Source organism: Siniperca chuatsi, linkage group LG23 (genome assembly GCF_020085105.1).
Source record: "Siniperca chuatsi isolate FFG_IHB_CAS linkage group LG23, ASM2008510v1, whole genome shotgun sequence".
Lineage (NCBI taxonomy): Eukaryota > Metazoa > Chordata > Actinopteri > Centrarchiformes > Sinipercidae > Siniperca > Siniperca chuatsi.
This window is the reverse complement of record NC_058064.1, coordinates 19,122,582-19,145,200: the sequence shown is the minus strand read 5'-3', so window position 1 is coordinate 19,145,200 and position 22,619 is coordinate 19,122,582. Positions and strand designations below refer to the sequence as shown.

The 22,619-nt window shown below is 40.9% G+C and overlaps 2 protein-coding genes across 6 annotated transcripts in view; both read right to left on the bottom strand.

The window, feature by feature from the left end:
- The window catches only part of kcnc2 (potassium voltage-gated channel, Shaw-related subfamily, member 2), a 105,734-nt gene extending 104,545 nt beyond the window's left edge, over positions 1-1,189 (bottom strand). For 2 of the 5 annotated variants that reach the window (XR_006376914.1, XM_044186995.1), the window contains exon 1: positions 41-1,186. Coding sequence is in view for 4 of the 5 variants with exons in the window: in XM_044186995.1 (XP_044042930.1) it covers positions 41-595 (555 nt within the window). In the remaining variant the exon portion in view is untranslated. Of the gene's footprint in view, positions 1-40 lie in introns of all 5 variants that reach the window. The other 3 variants (XM_044186998.1, XM_044186997.1, XM_044186996.1) reach the window with 2 other exon arrangements.
- Positions 1,190-10,060: 8,871 nt separating this feature from the next.
- ccdc107 (coiled-coil domain containing 107) lies at positions 10,061-21,508 on the bottom strand. The gene is made up of 6 exons (XM_044186999.1): positions 21,137-21,508; positions 18,155-18,375; positions 17,980-18,049; positions 17,757-17,847; positions 15,556-15,665; positions 10,061-12,880 (listed from the first exon to the last, which is right to left on the bottom strand). Exons 1-6 carry the CDS (start codon positions 21,276-21,278, stop codon positions 12,486-12,488), a joined length of 1,029 nt encoding a protein of 342 aa, XP_044042934.1. The 5' UTR covers positions 21,279-21,508; the 3' UTR covers positions 10,061-12,485.
- Between the last annotated feature and the right edge of the window lie 1,111 nt (positions 21,509-22,619).

Sequence of the window (22,619 nt, the reverse complement as noted above, 5' to 3'; positions counted from 1 at the left end):
GTATGTTTGGAGAGCCCCAGACGCAGCGGTGCGCCCTTACCCTCGCCGCCCTGGAGGAGTAGGGATCCTCGAATAGATTCCAGATCACCGGCTGCCACTTCCTCCACAGGCTGATATTACCGTCGGCAGCCACATCCTCAATGCCCAGCCTCTTCCCTATCTCGTCGTCCTCGTCCCCGTTGTCCACGTTGAGCTCGAACACGTCCAGAGCCTCCTCCGCGTCCCGGTGCTGCCGGTATGTCATCCAGCAGCAGGGCTCCACGTCCGTCTCATCGATTCCCCAGAAGGAGAGCTCCTCCTCGAACAGCGGTCCGCACACATCCGCCGGGCAGTGGAGTTTCCCGGTGCGGTAGTAGTTGAGCACGTAGGCGAAGACACCCGGGTGGCGGTCGAAGAAGTACTCGTTGGTCCGCGCGTTGTACTCGATGAAGCCGGGGACTTGTTGCAGCTGATCCAGCACGGAGTCGATGTCCGAGTCGGAGGCGAGCAGGGCCAGACGCGTCCCCGGCAGGGTCTTCAGAGTGGTTTTGTAGGTTTCGTGCCTGGTGCCCCCGACGTTGAGGATTATCCTCTCGTTGTCGTCAAACTTGCCCATCGCTCTGTATCAGACATGACTTGATGGAAAGCGGGGGAAGTTGGCGAGTGTAGTCCGGAGGTAACGGCGAGCCCGACGCGCACACACCCACAGTCCTGTTCAAAAAAGCTCCAGGATTTTGGCCGTGGTGCGCAGCATCTCCGATTTCACTCATCCGACGCTTTCGTGGCTATTCAGGGGGCCGAGGAGGATGTCCATCGTTTGTTTAGGAAGATTTCGGGGAGGTGGAGGTCGTCGATTTGTATCCCACAATCCGTTCAGACAGTCAGTGCTCGGAGTGCTGAATGATCTCAACCGGTGGCTCCAAACAGACTGCGCTGCTGCTGCCTTTGCGCGTCTCCGGCGTCCCTGCCCTCTCCAAGACGCACAACCGCTCGTCAGCGTCGGGCTCGTTACTCCGAAGCATGTAACAGAATACCTTTCAGAAAAGTAATGTCGGCTCTTTACTCATCGCTCCTGGGGAAAGTCACCCATTACACGTCTTTTCGCTTACCCTCCAGTGCTCTTATTTATTTGCTTTCGAGATGAAAAATCAGGAGAAGTCAGCTTCAGGGAAATTAATCGGCGCTCCTCTCCAGTGCTGTTGTCACGGGTTGGCTCGATAAAACAAACTAGAGGGGACATTTGCATCGTGATGAAGTGATTTTTCTCATTTTAAGATGCTTTAGTTTACTACAACAACCAATCAGGAAACCGATTTTGGGCGCTGTGAAATGATAGGACTGAAAACAATGTTCATTTTAATCTGAACAGATCATTTAATTATGAACAACAAACGCTCAACTGTCTTAGAAATTAAAAGCAGGGATACCAAGGATAAGTGCTTTTTATTGTGATTTAAGCCTTTCATTCTCAACAGGTCGTGTTAAGACAAGTAGCTTACAGCATCCTTTGTCTGTTTTCATCTTTAAATTGCTCCAGTGGGTTATGATTACTGCCTGGCAATACAGGTTTAATTGGATTCATTTATTCTTATCTAGGCCTATGGGATTTCACATATGTGTGTTTAAGAGGAAAGGAAGTTTTTCTTCTGAGCATCACAGAATGAGGGAACAGCACTGCCTTGTGTTTTGAGCCTTAATATCCTGTTTCCATAATGTGCACATGGCTGAGACTGCGGTTTGATCCCTTGTGTTGCAGCAGCTACACTGCTGAATTTGCCTTGCACTAGTCCCTTTTATCCTTGGCAGCAGCAGGTGATGTGACCTATGACCCCCCTGATTTTATAGGGCAACAGTAGTGGTGGTGGTATAGAGCTGAAACTAGTCGATTTATCCATCAGTCTGTCGACAAATTAACCAGCAATTATTTTGATAATCAATGAATTACATGTCATTTTTTAAGCAAAAATGCTTTTTACTATTTTCTGACATTTTATGTACAAAACGATGAATTCTTGAATCCCTAATTTAGTGAAAATAACTGACACATTAACCAAGAACGAACAATATTAGTAAGATTAATATCAATAATTAGTACTATTAGATGTAGTGGAAGAGGCAGTAGTAGTAGTTTGACTGTGCTCTTTAAAGAAGGTCTCTCAAAAAACAACAATGCATACATGAGCAAACATTAGATTTCAACAAAACCAAATGCTTAATCACATAAGAGGAAAAAGACTGGGGTGGTGGAGGGAGCTGATGCCTCCTGTCAAATGGTGTAGGCATGAAGATATACGCAGTGTCAGGTTATAGAGGCCATGCTGTACACCTGCATGAATATGATTTAATGAAAGAAGTCAGCTGGTAGTCAAGCAGGTGAAGAATGAGTCACTGATGATGATGAAGCATGAATGAAGCAGCTGATGCAAGTCAGATTTCAGTGCTCTGACTAAACTAACGCAATGTTCCATTAATTACCAATACTTGTAGAAGTAATAGTAGTAGAGGCCATAGCGATAGTAATTAGAGGAAGAATAGAGGCAGGCAGTAGTAGCAGCAGTAGAAATAGCACTAGATATAATAGAGGCATGCAGGGCCGGATTAACCTGCAGGGGGGCCCAAGGGCAAAAATGAACTCTGGTCCCCTGTTGATCCCCCCAATTCCTCCCACTCTCTGTGAATTGTGTACCGTAAAACTTCAACTAATAGCCCAGGCTTTTATTTGCTTCAATCACTGAACTCAACCTGCCTGTATTTGAGACCGTCCATTAATTCCTTTCGCACAAAACTCTCTCAGCAAAGATGGGAAATCCTGTCCGTGCAGCCACACCCGGCCAGTAAAAGGGACTCAATGCTTAATTGAAGTTTCACGGTATGTGTCTTGTTGCCTTTCATATGTCACAGTGGAGTATAACATCTTCATTATAAAACAGCTTTGTTATATATTGTCTAGGGCCCCAGAAACCAACCAGTGTCTCTATGCTGGAATACTATATTTCTCCAGGTCTGTATGTGTAAGATTGTGGTGATTTGTGTAACATTTATTTCAGAATATGCACAATGTATGCAGAATATCCACTGAAATAATAAAGGTATTAAAACCAGATTTTGATTTACAATTGTGTTGTGAACCGGTCCATGGGAAGATAAAGGTAGACATGGGGTCCCCAATGAGTCTGTTTGCAGGTTCACATGCCTCTTGACAAATCATGTAAGTGTTGGTTCAGGCATTATCTCTCTCTGTTTATCCTCCCAACACATAAATAAGCCTTGATACGAGATAGAAAATGTGAGCGAGCGAGAGGGATGCTAAAAAGTCTCTGCACTCTTGAAAGTGAAAGGTTTTGTGGATAAGAGCAGAGATGCAGCTGTGTGGCAGAAGGCCCGTCACCTGACAGGCTCCACTCTCCAAAGTGTACGAGGAGGAAAGAGTGACATCTTTAGGGAATCTAAGCACAGCTCAATCAATGAGGAGACATGGCAGGCAGCTCGCCTGTAATGCCATGCATCATTATTCTCTGATGTAAAGCTGCAACCTCTGAGTAACCTAATTACTCATTACTTGTCTTGATCAAATCTGCTGAAAACCTCTTTCCAGTATTAAATTATGGGTTTAAAAATGGAAATTTAATACAATGAATAAAGTTTTTTTTTAAATTATTTCTTGTTTTTTAAATGATAATTTTTATTTCAGTATGAGCTATGCTGAGATATTTTGGTCTAAATTTGAATGGCTCTTCAGTATTTTAAACTTAATTAATTGGGTATAAACTGACAGAGGGACAATCCCAACTGGAATAAAGTTAATTAATTTGTCCCTCTATTAATTGCCTCACACTATAATGATAGATACAGCGGAGATTTCCATTTATAGTGACAGCTGTTCACCTATGTTGCCGACAGTGATTTTAACAACGTTAATGTGATAAGTCCTTGTGATTAGTGATGATCAGAGCAGTAAAGCCCTTAGGACATGTTATAGGTTCTATATTGATATGGAAATTAACATGTGACCTCATCAGGGAGATTGTTTCAATATTTTGAGCAGTCAAACCTGTTTTTCTTATTATTTGTATTTCAATAAGAAACATAAGATACGAAGAACAAAGGAGGATTATAATACAATCAGATTTATTACTGTGTACGTAGTTATCGGCACTAATTAGCTAGTTATCTTTTCTCTGTTGTGAAAATGTGTCACTTGTAAGCTACTGTAATTTACAGGGACAGGAGAGAAGATCAGCTGGTGTTGAAGTGGATGTTAGTATTGAAACAGACAGGATTGTTTGACAGCCAGAGTGACAAATGGTTTTAGTACGGGTTAGGGTTTATTTACTCGGGTTCCATTAAAATACAATGAAACATAAGGGAAATGACAAGTAGTATGGTCTAGTTGCTGACAACATCATGGAACAATGAGTAAAATCTAAACCAAATACAGTTAAGGTCCAACGTTCACATACACCTGTAAGAGACATGTACAGTATGTTATGGCAGCATTGGGATTACAATTATTTATGCAGCTGTTTTTTTCTGAAGACAAACAGACCTCTAAAACAAAATCTAATGGGTGAAAAATATACATACAGCACATTTAGTATTTGGTTGCATGTCCTGTAGCCTGTTTGATCTCAATCAGCTGCTTTTGGTAGCCATCAACAAGCTTCTGGCTGAATTGTGGTTGGATCTTTTACTACCTTTCTTGGCAAAATTGGTTCGCTCAAATGTGTTGGTTTTCTTGTACGAACGTGTTTTTTCAGGGCAGTTCACATATGGTCAGTGGGGCTGAGGTCAGGACTTTGGGAAGGAACACTCCAAAAGCTTAATTTTAGCTTGATTTAGCCATCGCAAAACCACTTTTGATGTGTGTTTAGGGTCATTGTCCTGTTGGAACACTCCGTTGCGTCCAAGATTTAACTTTCTACCTGAAGGTTTCTTGTTGTCCTGAAGAATTCTGAGGTAATCTTCCTTCTTCATTACTCTGTCCACTTTCTGGAATGCACCACGTCCACTGGCAACTAAACAGCCCAGAGCATGATACTACCACCACCATGCTTGACAGTGTTTTTAGGCCTGACCTTTCGTCCTCCAAACATATTGTTCTTGTTTGTGTGGCCAAATAAGTCCCACAAAACTCTCCTCCAGAAGGTTTTTACATGTTCACGCGATCAGGAACTATCTTGAGTCGAGCTTTAAGGTTCTGATTTTGGAGAAAGGGTAGCCTCTCAGGCCAGTGGCGATGTACTGTAGTACTTGTTTGAGTGAGGACAGTGACACCTGTGTTCCAGCAACTTCTAAATCATGGCAGACCTGTTTTTCGGTGATTCTTGGATTAAATCTGACCATCCGAACCAAATGTCTCTCAGCATATAGTGACAGTTGGGGTTTTCTTCCAGACCATGGCAAAGAGATAACTGTAAGCAGCACTATTTGTAATTTTACAGTAATTGTTTGCTCTGATGATCTAAATCTATTATGCACTCTCTCAGATCTGTACTGAGCTCTTTGGACTTTTCCATTGTGATGTTTGTGGCTCAGTCTAATGCATGCAGTGAAACAAGCTCTATTTCTACAGGCACAGAGAAGTTATCAACTGTAAATCATAATCATTGACGGGAAGTTAAGAGGCAATCTCAAAGTTAATTGGCTTTCTGGAACTTTCTATGCCACCAGTACTGAAAGTTGTTGTACTGTATGTATATTTTTGACCCATTAGATTTTGTCATATTTGCAGAAGACCCACCAAAAATGTATAAACTTATTTGTTTTTTATGAGACAAAGCAAATTTCCCAACCAATCTGTCACAAATAAAAAACTGTTTAAGAAATCACTGAAATCCCCAAATGCCAATGATGTAACGTAAACGCTCCTTACACGTGTATGTTAATATTTGACCTCGACTAGCAGCCCCGCGGCAGCTGCCCTGGTGCTCCACAACAGAGTAACAAATGTGTTCAGTTCACTATTAAAACTGTAGTTATTGTAAGTGGATTTGGATTTAACTGTAGTGCAGTAGAGTATCACAATTACCAATGCACCTGACAGACCTGCTGTACAATCCCTTAAGAAAATAAAACTACGTCAATTACATTTTCAGTCTAGTTTCCAGACAGGGTCAACCTTACTGCAATTCTTACTGATGACTAACAGAGGTCAATTTAGGTCATACAGTACATGAACTCTTTGAAAAACATCTACTGTGGTAACATTACTCATTTTCCACAACCTGCTGCTTCCCATTTCAATTTAAAATGAACCAGCTGGTGAAGTTTTAAATTGGGGTGTTGAGGCTTTTTAATGTTTTACTAATGAGGCCATTCATCACAGAAGATGAAGTATTGGGGACTGTAGTGGGTCGAGACGGTCCTTGCCTATAATCTGCCATCCTTGCACTGACCGATACAGGAAGCAAATAGCATTCAGAGTCTCTTGCCCCCCTTCTCCCTCCCTGTAATATCTTCACTAAAAATAGAGCAGCCAGATTGCTGATCTTTATCAGGAACTGGAGAGTTAAAAAAAGAAAAGTCTATTGGAAAGCCAAGGTCCTTGGTCAGTCCATTTTCCCCAAGTAGAGCCACAGAATCAGTCCCAGAGGGGGCTGAAGGCTAGACAGGCAGCCTTGGCTGGTTTCAAATCAGGTTCACAATAACATCAATCAGAAATGCAAGAATAGGATATGATATGATTATGTTCAATGTTTTCTTAGTAGATGATTTTGTGACAAGAAAAGCCAGTTCCAATGTCCTATTTATATTAAACAAGAAATAAAAGAAAACCTAAAATTAGGACAGTAGAGGACAGGATCCTCCATATTCATTACAAGAAGTTGGAATGGATATAAAAATGCGAAGGCAATGGGACAAAAGAACTTTCAGTCAATAGTATAAAGACAATGAGATTGTATCACAGTTTGAGTTTCAGAGAAATTAACTGGGTGATGGTTGATACTATTGAAATGTATTCCTGTCACCGAACTACAGAGCAGAGCAGAGACCTTGTCAGACAGAGGCAGGGAGAGGTTTCTACCCTTTCAGTCTGAACTTTCTGTGCCGTCCTGCACAGACTGTCTGCTGAGCTTATATCTGATGAAGCACAATACCTCTGCCTCCCTCCCAGAGGTCTGACAACACAATCCTGCTGACTTTGAAGACATCCAGGGACCAAAAGGACAGTTCTTTGGCTGAAACCTAAAATAAAAACTCTGCTATTTCAAATGCCGCTTCAAATAATGACAAAAACTGAAATGCTTACATGTTGAGACCTAATTTCTATCACAGTAAGAGGGCAGCATGGCACCATACGAAGGCCCAGTGGGCGCTGTGTGCTATCTTTAATTCCTCTTGAGAAAATTTGAGGGAACTGGCATTTTTCCGACAACTAAGTAAATAAAATAGTCTGAGCAAACATAAGTTTCCCCTTATGTTTTCTTGCAAACAAAATGATGTTTACATTCACTGACTAGTGATTAATGCATTTCCCTCCTCAATCATTTGCAAAGAGAATTTGTTTCATATTTTGAAATCTGAAGCCCGTGTTTTGCCAGTTGAATGCTTTTAATGTGAAGTAGCATCAGTAGGACATGTTGGGTTAGCATTAGCAGTAACAGCTCTGTAGGACAGTGAACAGTAAACAGGGAGGCTCATATCAATGAAATAAAATGACTCTGGATTATATGCATGCATCGTTTCCTGTGAAAAAACAGGATTTGATTTCAGCATCATTTTAATATCCATGTTTGCTTGTTAGCAGTCTTCTTACCTGCATTTTGCTAGTGCATTGTGACATTTCTTGGCATGTGTTACCAAGTGTCAATCAGTGGAATAGTGTGAAATTATTGACAGGAGTACTTATGCGCATGAAACAAAAAAACCCCCCAAAAAACGGGCTTACAAAAACACTGTCCCATAGCACAATCAAAAACCCACAGGGTACCTTTAACGAGATGGGAGTACCACAAAGAGCCACCATGGTTGGGTCCACATAGTCTGACATTTTTTATACAAGTCCCATGATAAATGGACAGACTCACAGTTCAGCTTGGTGAAGTCCATCACAGATTTCTGTTAAGCAAGTCGCACTCTTCTCCAATTTACCCTGCTTTATTCCCCAACGCTTAAATTTACATCGCCTTGATTAAGAAGCAGAAGACTGGAGTTAACAATTGCAGCCCAGGCATCAGATTAATCAAAGAGCATGTAAACTGTGTCAATAAGCATATAAAGCACTTCTGAGCGCCCTTTAAACATTTCAGTCCTTACACATAAAAACAATCTATAAACACTTTAACACCCTTGAGAGTGGTTTTTTTGGTGTGATTAGAAGTCCAGTGTGGCCCCAAAGGGAGTGGTGGAGGGAGGCTCTGGTGCACACACACTTTTAGCTCCATTCACAGCCATGGAGTACAATAAAAAACACATTATCCTGCTAACCACGGACCCTTGGATGGAATTAGGCAGAAATTAGAAAGAAAATTAAGCTGATTAAATGTTTTCCTAACTGAGAGCCAAATTAAATTGCGATGAATCCCAGATCTTTTTTTCTCTGCTGCGTGAGAGGAAGTCATTAATAAACTCTGTATGTCTAATTATAAGTTATGGTTAGAGAGGGTGGTTTATTTCACCAGGATACTTTGGAGAAGTTCTCAAAAATTTTGTTGGATTTAATAAGGAGGGGAGCTCACTCCAGTTTGATGTTTAATACACACCATTTTAAGGATTTTCCAGACTTTTTCCAGATTAAATAAATCTATTTTCTATCTAAGATAAATGAAAACTGAGAATTTCATAAGTTGATCTATCATATTAACTACCTTAGCCAGTGCACAGCATTAGACCTCTTTTACCTTATTGCCTTTGCAGTAACTGTGTTCCTGTGGTGCCATCTGCAGGATACAAGGGAGCGTCAACATTTCCTTCAGCTTTAAGGCTGACTGTGAACCTGCAGGTGCAAAGTGTGACAGTAATTCATGACAATATTGCTAATAGAAGACATTTTGACTTGTCAAAGCAGGAAAAGCACAGATGTAATTAATAACATTAACGATGGCTCAGTTACGTTCGCGTAAGAAAGCTATTCCAGTGAGCCCGGACCTCGTCTTAGTGGAATACAGCCACCATTAATGTTTTTATTTACACCTGCGCTTTTCCTGCTGTGACGTGTCAAAATGGCTTCTCTGAAAACGGGCTGTTCTTATTGGCTGTATAGTAACTATGTACATTTACTCAAGTAGCCTACTGATCTGAAAGCTGCTCCTCACTGTTTTTGGTTTTAAGGCTCACAACTTTACTGTTTTTGTTCAGTCTCACTTCTCTCATAGCATCGTTTTCGCCCACAACAAGTAGCTGTTTTACGCGAAAAAGCTTTGAAACCATCCTACCCACCAAAAAGCAGACACATTTTATACTTAGCAACTAGCTTAAGAACATATTGGAGCATTTAGCAGCTAAATAGCCAGATATTTATCTCAGAAGTTGGTGGAAAGTGAAATAAAAATTTGTCAGGTGGCCAGAAACACGACTCCAAATGAATGCTAATGTTGCTCAGTCCATGCTGGATGTGTAAACAGGCAATTGCTTACTCACATGTTAGCCATATCAACTTAAAAGGTGATAATGGTTCAGTGTTTTGTTTAGAGCTTGTCTTTTATTTTGGCTGACTTGGGACATCCATGTTTCTTCGGTTTTCAGGCGCCAACTTATATCGGAACTTCTTCTCAGTTTTCACATTACAACGTGGATGTTGGCTGGTAAGTCCTAAATGACTTGAACGTAGCATTAACTTCAACCTGAGCAATGGTCTAATCATTTAGAATAACTGAAAACACCTGTATGGGTGTCCTCAAACTTGAAATGTCTTCATTGTATGTATCCTTCCATAATTTGAGTTTATAAAAATCATTTCATATCAAGTTATATGACTTTCTTTACCACTAAAAGTATAATTCACCCTGATCAAAATACAATTTAGCAGGACACACAGGATGAAGAAGCTCAGATTTCAACAGACTGGCAACCAATGTCTCTAGAATTAGAATCAGGCCTCAGTTGGTACATATCTGTTCAAAAGTCATGCAGACCAACAGCATTACTTTTTGAGTTGTTTTATTTTCTACGACGGCAAGAGTTTCCTCACTCAACCCCCACATGAAAGCATAAAGGGGAAGAACTGATGCAAAACATTTACAAAATAAATGAAGGCAAAGATTTGTGGTAGAGTTGCGGCAGTAATTTATATGTGTAAAACTTAGTGTCAGAACTCAGTAAAACAGTGAAAACAGAAATATGAAGCCGACCCAAACATCCTGCAGTGTCTACCGGTCAAATATTTCATTACTAATAAGGTAATGATAAGAATTCACGCCTTGATCTTATATTATGGCAATAAATGCTACAGGGGCTTCTAATTTTGGCAAAAATGATAACTACTACTTTTTTTAATGTGATTTTTACCAAACTTTTAGCACATTTCATTACATCAACATTGGGCTACTATTATGTACTGTGTTATCCTCAAGTGCAGTGCTAATCTGTAAAAGATTAATGACTATTCTAACTGTTGTAGCCATAATTGCAGTCATGAATGCAGCGTTGGGTATTAACTGACATCAGCACAAATTACAACAAGATTTCTTTAAAAATTTTTAATCAGGACCCCAATTTGTTCATTGTGTTTGGAAATGTAAAGTTAGAGCACCCTGATAGTAGCTTGATGTATGTTTCCCAGCAACAGACAACATGGAAACAGACCTGAAAGCCTCCTCACAGTGGCCTCTCAAGGATTTCAACTCAAAAAATCTTGAAATATAAGGCAGAGTGATAACTGATTCCTTTCGTCGATACTCGTACTCAGCAAACATAAAAATATGCAAAAAAGTAATATAGCAGTGAAACAGTAGAAAAATGTAACGTGAGTTAATGTTTCTGGTTGATCAAGTGATTGTCATTTTCCTCTTGAATAAATAAATTAAAACATCATGCAGTGTAAATAGGCTCATCGCATCCAGCAGTGTTAGTGTCACTCCCTTTAAACAACATTTATTAAAATTGTTTATGTTAAGACTTCTATGGATTTTGTCATGAAATCATCCATCTCTGCAATTTTCAGATAGCCAATAGGGGTCGGGGGTGGCAGCAGAGGATTAGGCAGGGTAAGATGCAACAATGAAAAGCACATTTTCTCTAGACTAACGGACAGAGAAGCTGGGTTTTTAAAAACGTCCACGCTCCTGTTTATCATAGTGGAATAAATCACATCAAAAGACCTTTTTCATTGCAGACATTTTTACTTGTCATAGCAGGAAGAGCACAGGTGCGACTAATAATATTAACAATGGTTTTGTTCCATTTAAGTGTCCCAGTAAGACATGTCAGTGCGCCAGCATTCACAATACCAGGACCCTTGAACTGCAACACTTGAATGGAATGCAGTCATGATTGTTATTAGTTACCTCTGTGTTTGACAAGTTGTCCATCATGAGAAAGGAATGGTAAAGGCAAATAAGCAGCAGGTGACACGGACCACAACGTCCTTTAACGTAAATTATACACTTTAAAATGTTTGGCTTCAGCATTCAAGCAGGTGCAAGCCTAAACCGATGGCAGAGCTAGTGAAACAAAATAAGCATATAAGTTTCATTCCAAAATCAGGCAAGTTTAAAAAGGTGACAATTTGTGTTTGAAAAAATAAAGTACAAAACAGGAAAGTAAAAGGACATTATGGGCTCTATTTTCATGTCAGCACAAAGACTAAAACAAGTAGCACTATGCTATGTTGGACTTTTCCCAACCCTGACCACAGGGTAGGTTTGCCTGTCTCGTCTGTGTTTTTGTGCCCAGTGCACATGGTGCAAAGGTGCGAGCAGCAACAAGATGCAAGTCCCAAGCAGATGAGGCATCGCAAGGCAAAGTGTTGGCTTTGGGATGAAAGACATAGCGCTGAGAATGGATGTCTGAGGACCTGGGAGCCAGATGTACAAACAATATGTGTTTATACACAATGTGTGGTGAGAATGTGTGCACAATCATGCATACTTCAGACTATGCGCACATGTTTTTGTATACTGATCTGTGGGTGAGATGATAAGGTGGAGATGAAAAATAAGACAGAATTCTGTTTAGGTTTTTACACAAGTGGTATGCATCTGGCCCCTGGTCTGTTTTCAGCACAATGTCACTCACCTCATTATTTGGTGCCAACTATTGACAGAAATGTGACTTCAGAACCATTTAGAGCAGGGGGTTTTCAGTCTGACACTGTGCTATTATGGGCAATAACAGCAGATGCACTTGACACATGAACTACAGTTTGTCTGGTCTTTGAGAGTGCAACAGGAAAATAGAGCTCTGTGTGTTTACTGTTAGAGAGCTTTCCTTATGAGGTTATTGTTTCTTATGAATGCAATATATGTTTTGTTGAATATGTAGACAGCCTTTTGGAATGAAAGCCTTTTAGATATTAGATTTAAATATTCATAATAATCTGTCAACAGTGCAGAAGTCCTGCAGTGAGTTCATTCAGGCCTGTTGCGTCGCCTGAGGCTGGACGCAGGCTGCTCCGCTCCAACCTCCTCAATGTTTGTCTCATATAAGTCCTCTAGTGAAGGCATGAGCTCAGAGTCCTCCAATCCCTCCTCCTCCTCCTCCTCCTCCTCCTCCTCCTCACTGTCCTCTTCCTCCACATTCCCTTCTTCCTCTGCTTCCCTGTCAGATTCCTCTGGTATGAGCTCCTTCATCTCTTCACCTTCTGATGCAGCTTCATCTTTAGCTTCCAAATGCTTTTGATAGACTTTTTCAGAAGCTGTTCCCGCAGAGGTCTGCTTGTCCACCAGAGAAGCTTCCGCTGCCGAGGTGTCGTTGAGTCCGAGTGACTCAATGAGGTCATCCAGATTACGCCCGCAGGATGCCTCTGAAAGTCACAAAACACGTGATATAAAGTGAACCACATATTTTATTTTATTTTTAATAGTAAAACTTCCTGCATAAATTCTCTACTAAAAGCCGGTACGTAGATACAGTAAAGTCCCTCCTGTATTCTAACCATTTCCATTGAAACCAAACACTTCAGCAGCAGATGTAGCTGTAGTGTTTGACTGCAATGAAATCCTGCAGATTCTGAAAGGAATACAGACAAAAGCACCACCGCGCACATCATACGAACAAACTAAAGCGTGTTTGTATAATGGAATAAAGTTGTTGTATCTACTAGGGCTGGGCGATATATCGATATAAAAAAATATATTGATATATTTTTAGACGCGATAGGGAATTAGACCATATCGCATATATCGATATAGTTCAAATTTGCGCTGCTCCCCGCGCCACCGCCCCTCCTCTTCGAGGGGGCAGGAACAGAGCCACTCTTCAACAAACATGGAGGAAGCAACTACGTCTCATGGAGCGCGCGGAGGAATTGGTTAGTAAAAGAAAAAGCAGTGGCTCAGTAATTTGGAGATGGTTCGATTCAAAGTATCAGATGAGCAACAACATCACGTTATTTGTAGGGAGTGCAATAAACAAGTTACAGCCAGGGGTGGAAGCACTACAAATCTTTTCACCACCTAAAACAGTGGCACAAACTGCAGTACGAAGAGTCTTTGAAACTGCGCGCTGCAGAAGCCACAGCCCGAAACCAATGAACAACACAAACAAAGCTGACTGCAAACCTTCATTTTCCGCAGTGTGCCTTATGAAAAGAAAAGTGTCAAGTGGTGTACTATAACTAAAGCGGTGTCCTATCACATTGCTAAAGATATGGTCCCCGTTGCAACTGTGGAACAAGTCGGATTCCAAAAGCTACTGAAAACTATGGGCCCGAGATATGAGCTTCCCAGTCGCAACTACTTTGCACGAGAAGCCCTGCCACAAATGTACACTGAAATCAGACAGAGCCTTGCTGACTTGCTCGCTAACGTGACCCATTTTGCGTTGACCAGCGATATGTGGTCGAGCAGGACGTGTGAGCCTTACATGAGCGTGACAGTTCACTTCATTCAAGACTGGGAGATGAAAACAGCGTGTCTGCAAACAAGTTATTTCCCCCAGGATCACACCGGTGAGCACATAGCTGAGGCCCTGCAGGACGCAATTGCAAGCTGGAAACTCCAAGAAAAGTATCTGGTTGCTATAACAACCGATAACGGGAGCAACATCGTCAAAGCGGTTGATCTGAACGAGTGGCTGAGGATGCAGTGCTTCGGTCACAGATTGCACTTGGCTATTGGTGAGTGCAGTGTTGTAAGGAGTATTCAGATATTTTACTTTAATCAAAAACATATTAAAATGTTAGTTTTTCCTTATTTTCCTTTCCTTCCTGTCCTATTGTTATACAGTATTTTTTTTTACATTTTATTGTTATTTGAACAGCTGAGCATTTAATTATGAACCAGGTGAAAAAACCTGTTTACTATTTATTCATTTGATTTTGCAACTGTTCACTGAAATGGCTGGTTTCAATAAAACTACTTGTGACATCATATTTGGCTTTGACTTTGACTGAACATTTGCTCTCACTTTGCGGAAAAAATATCGGGATATATATCGTATATCGACATTCAGCCTAAATATATCGGGATATGACTTTTTGTCCATATCGCCCAGCCCTAGTATCTACAATACAAGCGCCAGGCTGATTGATATCGGCTGATATTAGCTTATCACAAATATATTGGTCTGTCACAAGAAATAGCTGCACAGAAATGCCAAAGATGTGGTAGTAATTTAGAAACAGTATTAACAGCACATAATTTGTCTAAAGAGCATGTTCATATTTCAAGTGTAAACTACCCAGCATAGTACATATTTTAGTCACAATTCTTTAAAAAACTATTTTAAAGGGATGCTTATCAAAAATATTTGTTTATATATCCAGATATGTCATTATCAGATTATTATTTTTTTATTTTAGATTTTTTTTTTTTTTTTTTTTTTTTTTTTTTTTTTTTTTTTTTTTTTTTTTTAAATTGTATCTGCTTCATAAATCCAGAATCATCAGTCAAGCTATATACAATTCTGACCACCTTTTATTTAGTATAAATGTGTTTTGGAAGTATAAATAGCAATCTCTATCACCCAGAACTAGATGGAAGAAAAGGAACGTTTAATGGGAATTTACTTGCAGTCAGTCATCGGACACTGCTGCAAGGTTGTGTTCTGAGCTTTTTTTTTTTGCAAATTAGACTTCAACCACATTGTAAAATCAGATGCAAAACACTTTTCTATAGATGTGTCTCAATGAGGCTGCACATGTTGAATTTCAAGTTGTGGTCCACACAACACTGATGCCACACCAACACAGTGAGCACGCCGTGATTGCAGCATAAAGCATGGCTGCATTATCATTATATTATTATCTAGCCTGCAGATTGCTGTTTTGGGTCTTTGTTGGAAAAATGCGCCATCAGTTAGCATACTGTGTGTACGCATGCTAACATGGTTACTAAAAGTTTGTGATGCCTGAGTTCACTGCGTCAAACCGGATCACTGGCGAGTAACTGTGTAAATAGTAATTCCTCCAATCAGATTTGAGATAAACCTGGATTAGCCTGCAGCGTGAACACAGTCAAAGTCAGTCGATCAGCCCACCGTTGATGTTCAGGGGTGGACAGTCCATTCCTCTCTTCTTCATCAGGTACCGGATTGTCTGGAGTTGAGACATGATCTCGTTCTTCTGCTCCTGGGCCACTGACTTCACGCTGAAGAGAAATGAGAAGTGAAAACTACATGAGGATGAAAACAAACTTATCTCAGAGGACCTACTCTGAGCATGTAGTAAGCACATAGCCCTTTAACTGGAGGAGAAAGAAACTGTAATTACTAGTTGGTGGCTCAGGAAGTATGCTGGTTAGCTTAGCAGGCTAGTTAGTTTAACAGGTTGTTTTCTTTTAATCTGGTGGCTCAATAGGCATGCTAGTTAGCCTAACATATCGTCAGCATGCTAGTTAGCCTAACATGATGTGGTGCTATCTTATCTATCATGTATGCTTTGTTGCTTGCTAAGATGAGGTAGCTGAGAGTGATTATTTGGCTGTTGCTTGGTGGGTTGAGAAGCATGATGCCAGTGATGCTGGCTAGCTTGACATGGTGTTAGCTGGTCGCACATTGGTTAGCATGATGTTAGCTGGTGATATTGTAGACAAAAGTGAATACGATGTGCTACGGAAGGTTGTGTTGAGTGTGTGGTTGCAAGTAAAGAGGGGGGGTAGTTCTGGGACGCTGGAACACACTGTTGAGCCTTCTCTGAGTCGCGGGCTCAACTCGACCAAACACCAGTTATTGAGAGGGTGCCCACCTGATGACCCTGCAGACTTGACCACATTCTTACACTCACACACAAATTCATTTTAATACCATGTTCCTTTATTGGGGAATACAGGTCAAGGGACATAATTCAAGGAAAGTTTCTCATGCCAGAGGGGTTGCTAATTAGTGGCTATTGGTAAGACCAAATATACAGTCATGGTGGTTGGACAACTGAGCGGGCCATGGCATTCAGATGAAATCGCCTATCAAGCCAATTGGGCCAGCCACTGTAGTTTAACCTGAAAACATACAATGCAGATATAAGGCCAGGTCATGCCGCCGAGTATCTGCTCTTTGCTTGGGTGAGGATAGGATTCAAGGACGCTTTAAAAGGTGCACTAGGTCAGAGAATGGTGTGAAACGTTTTCTGATGTAACTAGTACTATTTGTAAGACTAGTGCAGCTAGATAAGTCGGGATGACAGCTGGACCACTGAGCGGGCCAGCCAAAGCAGTTTACAATGTAGCTATAAGGCCAGGTCAAGCCGCAGAGTATCTGCTTTTTGCTTGGGTTAGAGTAGAAGTTAAAGACAGCTTAAAGGTAAGTTAGGTCAGAGCTAGAGAATGATGTCACCTGTACAAGGCCCAGTAGACTTATGACAGCACAGCCTGATACCCACTGCAGGGCCTAGTGATAGGTCAAAACATCATTTAACATGAATACTGGGCGCCCATAGGGATGCTCACCCAAATTTTAGACATTTTACTGCGTGTTGATAACTGTCACTTAAACACATGGTTAATGGGGGAAAAGATTAAAACAGAATATTTTATACTTTAGCCTCTGTTAAATACAATGGCAAATAGTAATACGCCTGATATTAGTTACCCTAATAACCCTTTCACCAAACTGCACTGCTCTAAGCATGGGCAGTTTCATCAATAACATCAACCCACACATCAAGTTCACATGGAAAGAGCAAGATAAGGTCCTGTTCATGTAAAGGCTGATGGGAGCATAAAGCATAGGCTGTGGGCTACAACTTGAGCCCCTTTTTTAATCCTATTTTTTATTTTTATTTTTTTTGCCACGTGGCATTACAAGTATGCAGAATTAGCTATTAGCATTTGCTGAACAATGTACAGACAGCTATAACTAGATTACTTTGATACTGAAACCTTAAAAACCTGATGATTCTCAGGCAAGGAGCCAGATATAAGGAGAGTCTTTTTTCTATGATTTCTAAGCGAATTTATGGATGTTTATTCGCGATCCAGTTTTTAAATTTGAGTTAAGACTCCGAGAGGGAGGGTGATTTTTGTTGCAAATTGCGGGAATCAGGCGCTAAGGGTTTTAAAGTACCTTAATCCGCTAATCGAAGAAATAATCGTTAGATTAAATCAATAAAAAGGTTAGGTGCAGCCCTTTTAATTATAAAGTTCATGTTTTTAGACATGTGTTTAGTGTAGAATTGTCATAACTAATGTAGCCACCACCTCCATAAATACACACCTAAACCCAAACTGAGTGTGATCACCACTCACCAGTTAGTGAGCGGGTCCAGCTGGGTGAGGATGGAATTGAGCATCCTCTCTGTCTGTGCTAGCCTTTGTTCCAGCTCGTTCAACTGGTTCTCTGCACAAAAACAAACACATACACACAAGAGGATAAAACCCCACTTCTGAATTACTCATGGTAACCAAATATGTGCTTGACCAAAGAAAACACAGATATGCAAATAGAAATCCCGATGCATGCGGTACACACCTGCCTCTACTGATTTTTTGGCCCCTTTTGCAAATTTGTCCTTTTGTGCCTGGTCATCTGCAGATTTGATCTGTGAGTTGAAGAATGAAGCAATACAGATTTTGCACTTACTGTTCGCCTTTCAAAGTTGTAAACTCTCTCAATGTAATTTGGTGTTGCAGGTAGCTTTACTTACCTTCAAAAACTTGTAGGCTGCAAACACTCCAACTCCGATAGCGTAGAGAGGCATCAGTGTGAACACGTAGCCCTTGTTGCTGTTGGATTTGTATTTGTCACTCTTCAGCTCTTGTTCCATCAGCTTCTTCATCTGCTGCACGTTCTCAGGGGTCTGAGGTGAACCGGGGGCGTTCAAGTTAATGGGCTGACCTCTCACTGCGCCCGGGCCCGAACCTGTGGCTACAAATACATCATGAGGACAAACAGACGGTGAGGTTCCTGTTAAATATTAAGCCAGACTGTGAGGTGTCCCGAGGAGTGTTTCATAAAACAGGATTACAACTTAAACCGGGCTTACTCCAGTAAATCAGGCTTGTTTTCAGGAAATTATGTTTCCTAAAGGAGGTTTAAATAAGTCTGACCTAAGTTGCCATGGAAACGTATCCCTCCAGACTAGTCTGGTCCTGGCCAGGCTGGTTTTCAGGCTTAATTTCACTTCAGGCAAGGGTAAACCAGTGTTACAGTCAATCTGCCAAACTGAAACCAAAGTTCTCCAAAGTTCCGCCCTGAATGTTCCTCTTTACTGCTGCACCGTGAACATGAGTCCATTTGCAGTACATTTCAAACTAGTTGTAACACCACTAAATCCTGCTGGTAAGTACACGTGGTAAATTGAGATTTAAGGTGAGCTCAGAGAAACAGATGAATGCGAAAACAGCCTTCTAGTGTCACTCTCTGCACATATACTGTATCATTCTGCAAAGTGAAGCTCCAAGTGAAAGAACAATAACAAACACATTTTTGAATGGATGGGGGCTTTAAAATCTGAGCTCATACCTTTTTCAGTCATATCTCCACAGCATTCCAGTTAACATACTGTATCCATCATTGAGTCCATCCTCACCTCCACCATTACCATCTGGTATGCTCAATTTTATATTTTATATTTATGATTCTTGACCTGCAGTACTTATATTTCTACTATGTTTATTGTTTTGCACCAAAATACCAAAGCAAATTCCTCGTATGTGTACTTGGCAAGGCTGATTCCGATAATATGTCAATGTTGTGTTTACAGATTGTTCCGTTGCCCCAAGTACATCAATGCAGGTTTTGATTTGGGGGAAAAAGGGCACTGGTAGCAGATTGTGCGTGGTATAGGAAAATATCCTGATATGAGTTGCCATAGCAGCGGGGGGAGGCAGGGGCGTTGTATACCAGTACAATTCTCAGTTTAACTACCTGATTTTTAATACTGGACGCTTAAGATAAATGTAATTGTTTTGTCTTAAACTGAATTTGATTTGTTGCTATTTAAAAATTGAGTTGATCTTGTCTTGAAATGATGCTAGGGTGTAAATTTAGTTGATTAGTCTCAAATTGAATTGGAGTTGTTGCTAAAGTGATAGGGCTAGAAGAGGCTCGATGCCGCCTCATTACACTGGGCGAGGCTCTTGAACCCAGTCTCGTGTCTTCCTCAGGCAGCCTCTCTTAGGCTATCTGAGGTACCACCAGATTCTACAACTGCAGCACATACGCTCAGTTTTTTATCTGGCCCGTCACTGTACATTCACAGGAAATTGTGGTCTAAAGGTAGTGAACTACACCCACACCCAAGATGGTTATCGCCAGTCAATCTTAATGTTTAACTGTGTACGAAGAATATAAAAGCCCATCTGATACCTAGGTCACAGGGCATCAGTCAGCCATCTCTAGGTAAAATATGCTTGCCTGGAGGGGGTATCAGTTAGGAACCACAACAGATTGGGTGGCTGTTAGTGGCAGAGCGGGTCGTCCCTCAATCGGAAGGTCGGTGGTTCGATCCCGGCTTCCCCCAGCCCACATGTCGAAGCATCCAGTGTCCAAGACACTGAACCCCAAATTGCTCCTGAGGGCTGTGCCTTCGGTGGGTGAGTGTGTGAATTATTAATTAGTTTCTTTGTACTGATGAGCAGTTCTGCCATCAGTGTATGAATGGGAGTGAATGTGAAATGTAGTGTGTGAAGCGCTTTGAGTAGTCGGAAGACTAGAAAGGCGCTTAAATAGATTTTAAATTAGATTTTAAATTTAAATAGATAGTTATATTTGTGAGATAAAAATGCGAAACCATATATGTACTAATCTAAAATAAGCTTGTAAAATTATTTCATTTTACTTCATAGTCAATGTGGCCTATGAAAGGAACAAAATCTAAATTGACTTTCTCCTCCATAAAAGTGTGATCCAGTCCTAATGCCTAACATAGCTAACTGCAATGATTTTCTGCTGACCTAAACAATACAGCTCTGTAACTTGGATGGAGTGGACAGTTTGTCCCCTCCGATATCAACAGCACCCCTTTAAGTTTGACATCAGGCCACAGATGACGCACAGCTGACGGACCACACCTGGCAGATGTGACATTTCTTTACCCTGAGCATGGCTCCGGCTTTGCTAGCACTCCCACTAGTGTGGGACTAAAAAGTACAGATCATCTAAAAAGTCAAACGCAGATACTCTAAATATACATATGCATGCATTCTCTTTGAAAAGAGGAAGTTAGCAGACATCACTGTGAAAGGAGTCCAAACCAAAAAGACAGCATCTGATGACATCATCTAATAGTGATGCTGCTTTACACTTTAAGGAGAAATATATGAATGTTTGCAGATTACTTACTTTACTGTCCTACATCACTTGAACTGTGCAGTGTAGCTTCTGTTTAACAGTGGATTGTACCTTTAATAGATGGACTTTATTAGACTTTAATGGCGCTGAACATCAGTGCACAATCACACGTTGAGGTGTGTGGTACAAAATCCCTTCTGTCTCGACCATAAACTGTGCATGTAGTCTTCTGTCATGACCTTTATTTCGGGAAACCTTGTCCTGTCAGTGCACGCGATAGCTAATGTAAAGTGGAAACACTTAGTGCTCGAGGACAAACGACATATATGGGAACAAGCGCACGTGAGCCATGCTGTTGTGTGCAATTTCCCTCTGCGACAAAAGGTTTTCCTACCTTTTCTGGTGTAGCGAGGGTCAAATCTAGTTTCCTTCGTCCCGGTCCCGCCGCCGACGCCAAACAACCTGGGCAGGACGACAAACGTGAAAAGCACGGCTGTGAAAGCCAGGGCGACTTGTTGTGATGTTGACAAAACCATCCTCTCGTGAACACACAAACGGCACGAGACACCCGCGGAAAAGAAGCAACGCCAGCCGCTAAAAGGTGTGTGGCTAAAGAGACGGGAGGCCGCTGGCAAACGTTAGACTGTGGAAATGACAACAGTAAAAACAAGGTGATATTTGAGAGATAAAGGCAGCCTGTTCGGCTCAGAACAGCTGCACCGCTGCAATAACAAGAACAGGACTTCCGGAAAGGACGTTTTCAGAATAAAAGAGTCATCTGAAAAACTAAATTAAATCGTATTTAATTAATATCGTATTAATAAGAAGAAGAAAAAACAAGTGGTGGAGGTAGCCTATTTTAATCAAATCAAATAACAATTTGCAGGAAACTATGGGTGTACAAGGACTATGTGAATTTCAAATCTAGCATCCTGTATTGCTTTCTAGAGGGCAGAGGAACAAACATGCAATTGCTGTCAGTTGGACCCTTGAGGGTTTTCCGGAAGCCGTGGGTTCTGTTAATGTTGGAAGTTGTGGTCGAGTGGTTTTGATCACACCCCTCTGTCAATACTAATGCAATATAAATGAATAAATACAATTTTAAAACAAACTTTCTTTATCTCTTATTATTTCAAAATGTAGCACTTGAAGCAGTTCGCATATTTGATGAAGTTGATGTACTTGCATGAATCCGGCAATTTTTGGATTGTATCCACATGGTTGTCCACCAGCAGAGACTCCAGGAAGTCTGCACTCTGCACCCAGCCAAGAAAGTGTTGATCTGTCAAAATATAAACATTTTTACCCAATTTATTTGACTTGGCTTTGCTGTAAGGTTCTGTTGTCCATGGTCTTCATCTCAGACTCAGCATGAAAACAAAACAAGAAAAAGCCACAAATCTAGTGTGGCATTTGCATGCCTGGAGCTATACATTGTGGACTTATATACATTATGGATCAGCATTGAAAGGGCTAGGACTACAGCGACTGCTCTTTTCTTTAAATGTCGCTTTTGTTCAGTAAGGCCGACTTTGAGGGCTTTCAATGATTTTTTTTTTTTTTTTTTTTGCAAATACTTGGGTGTAAATGTTAATGCGCTGAGAAAAAAGTGTGTTCTGAGTGATTTAACACATACCTTGTGGAGTAGTAATGATAAATCTTGCCTATAGCCCACTTATATGCAGGTGATGATTAATTAAAGAAAATATTTTAAATCAATTTTAACAAATGAAGAGCTTTGAGCTTTTATTTTGAATAGTACGTAACCAAACATCCGGGATTTACTCGATTGACGTCCTTTCTTGTAGTAACACAGCAAGTGAAGGAGCGCGGCTGCCCCCTGCCGTTTTCAGGGATATTCTACATTTCTGAGTTAA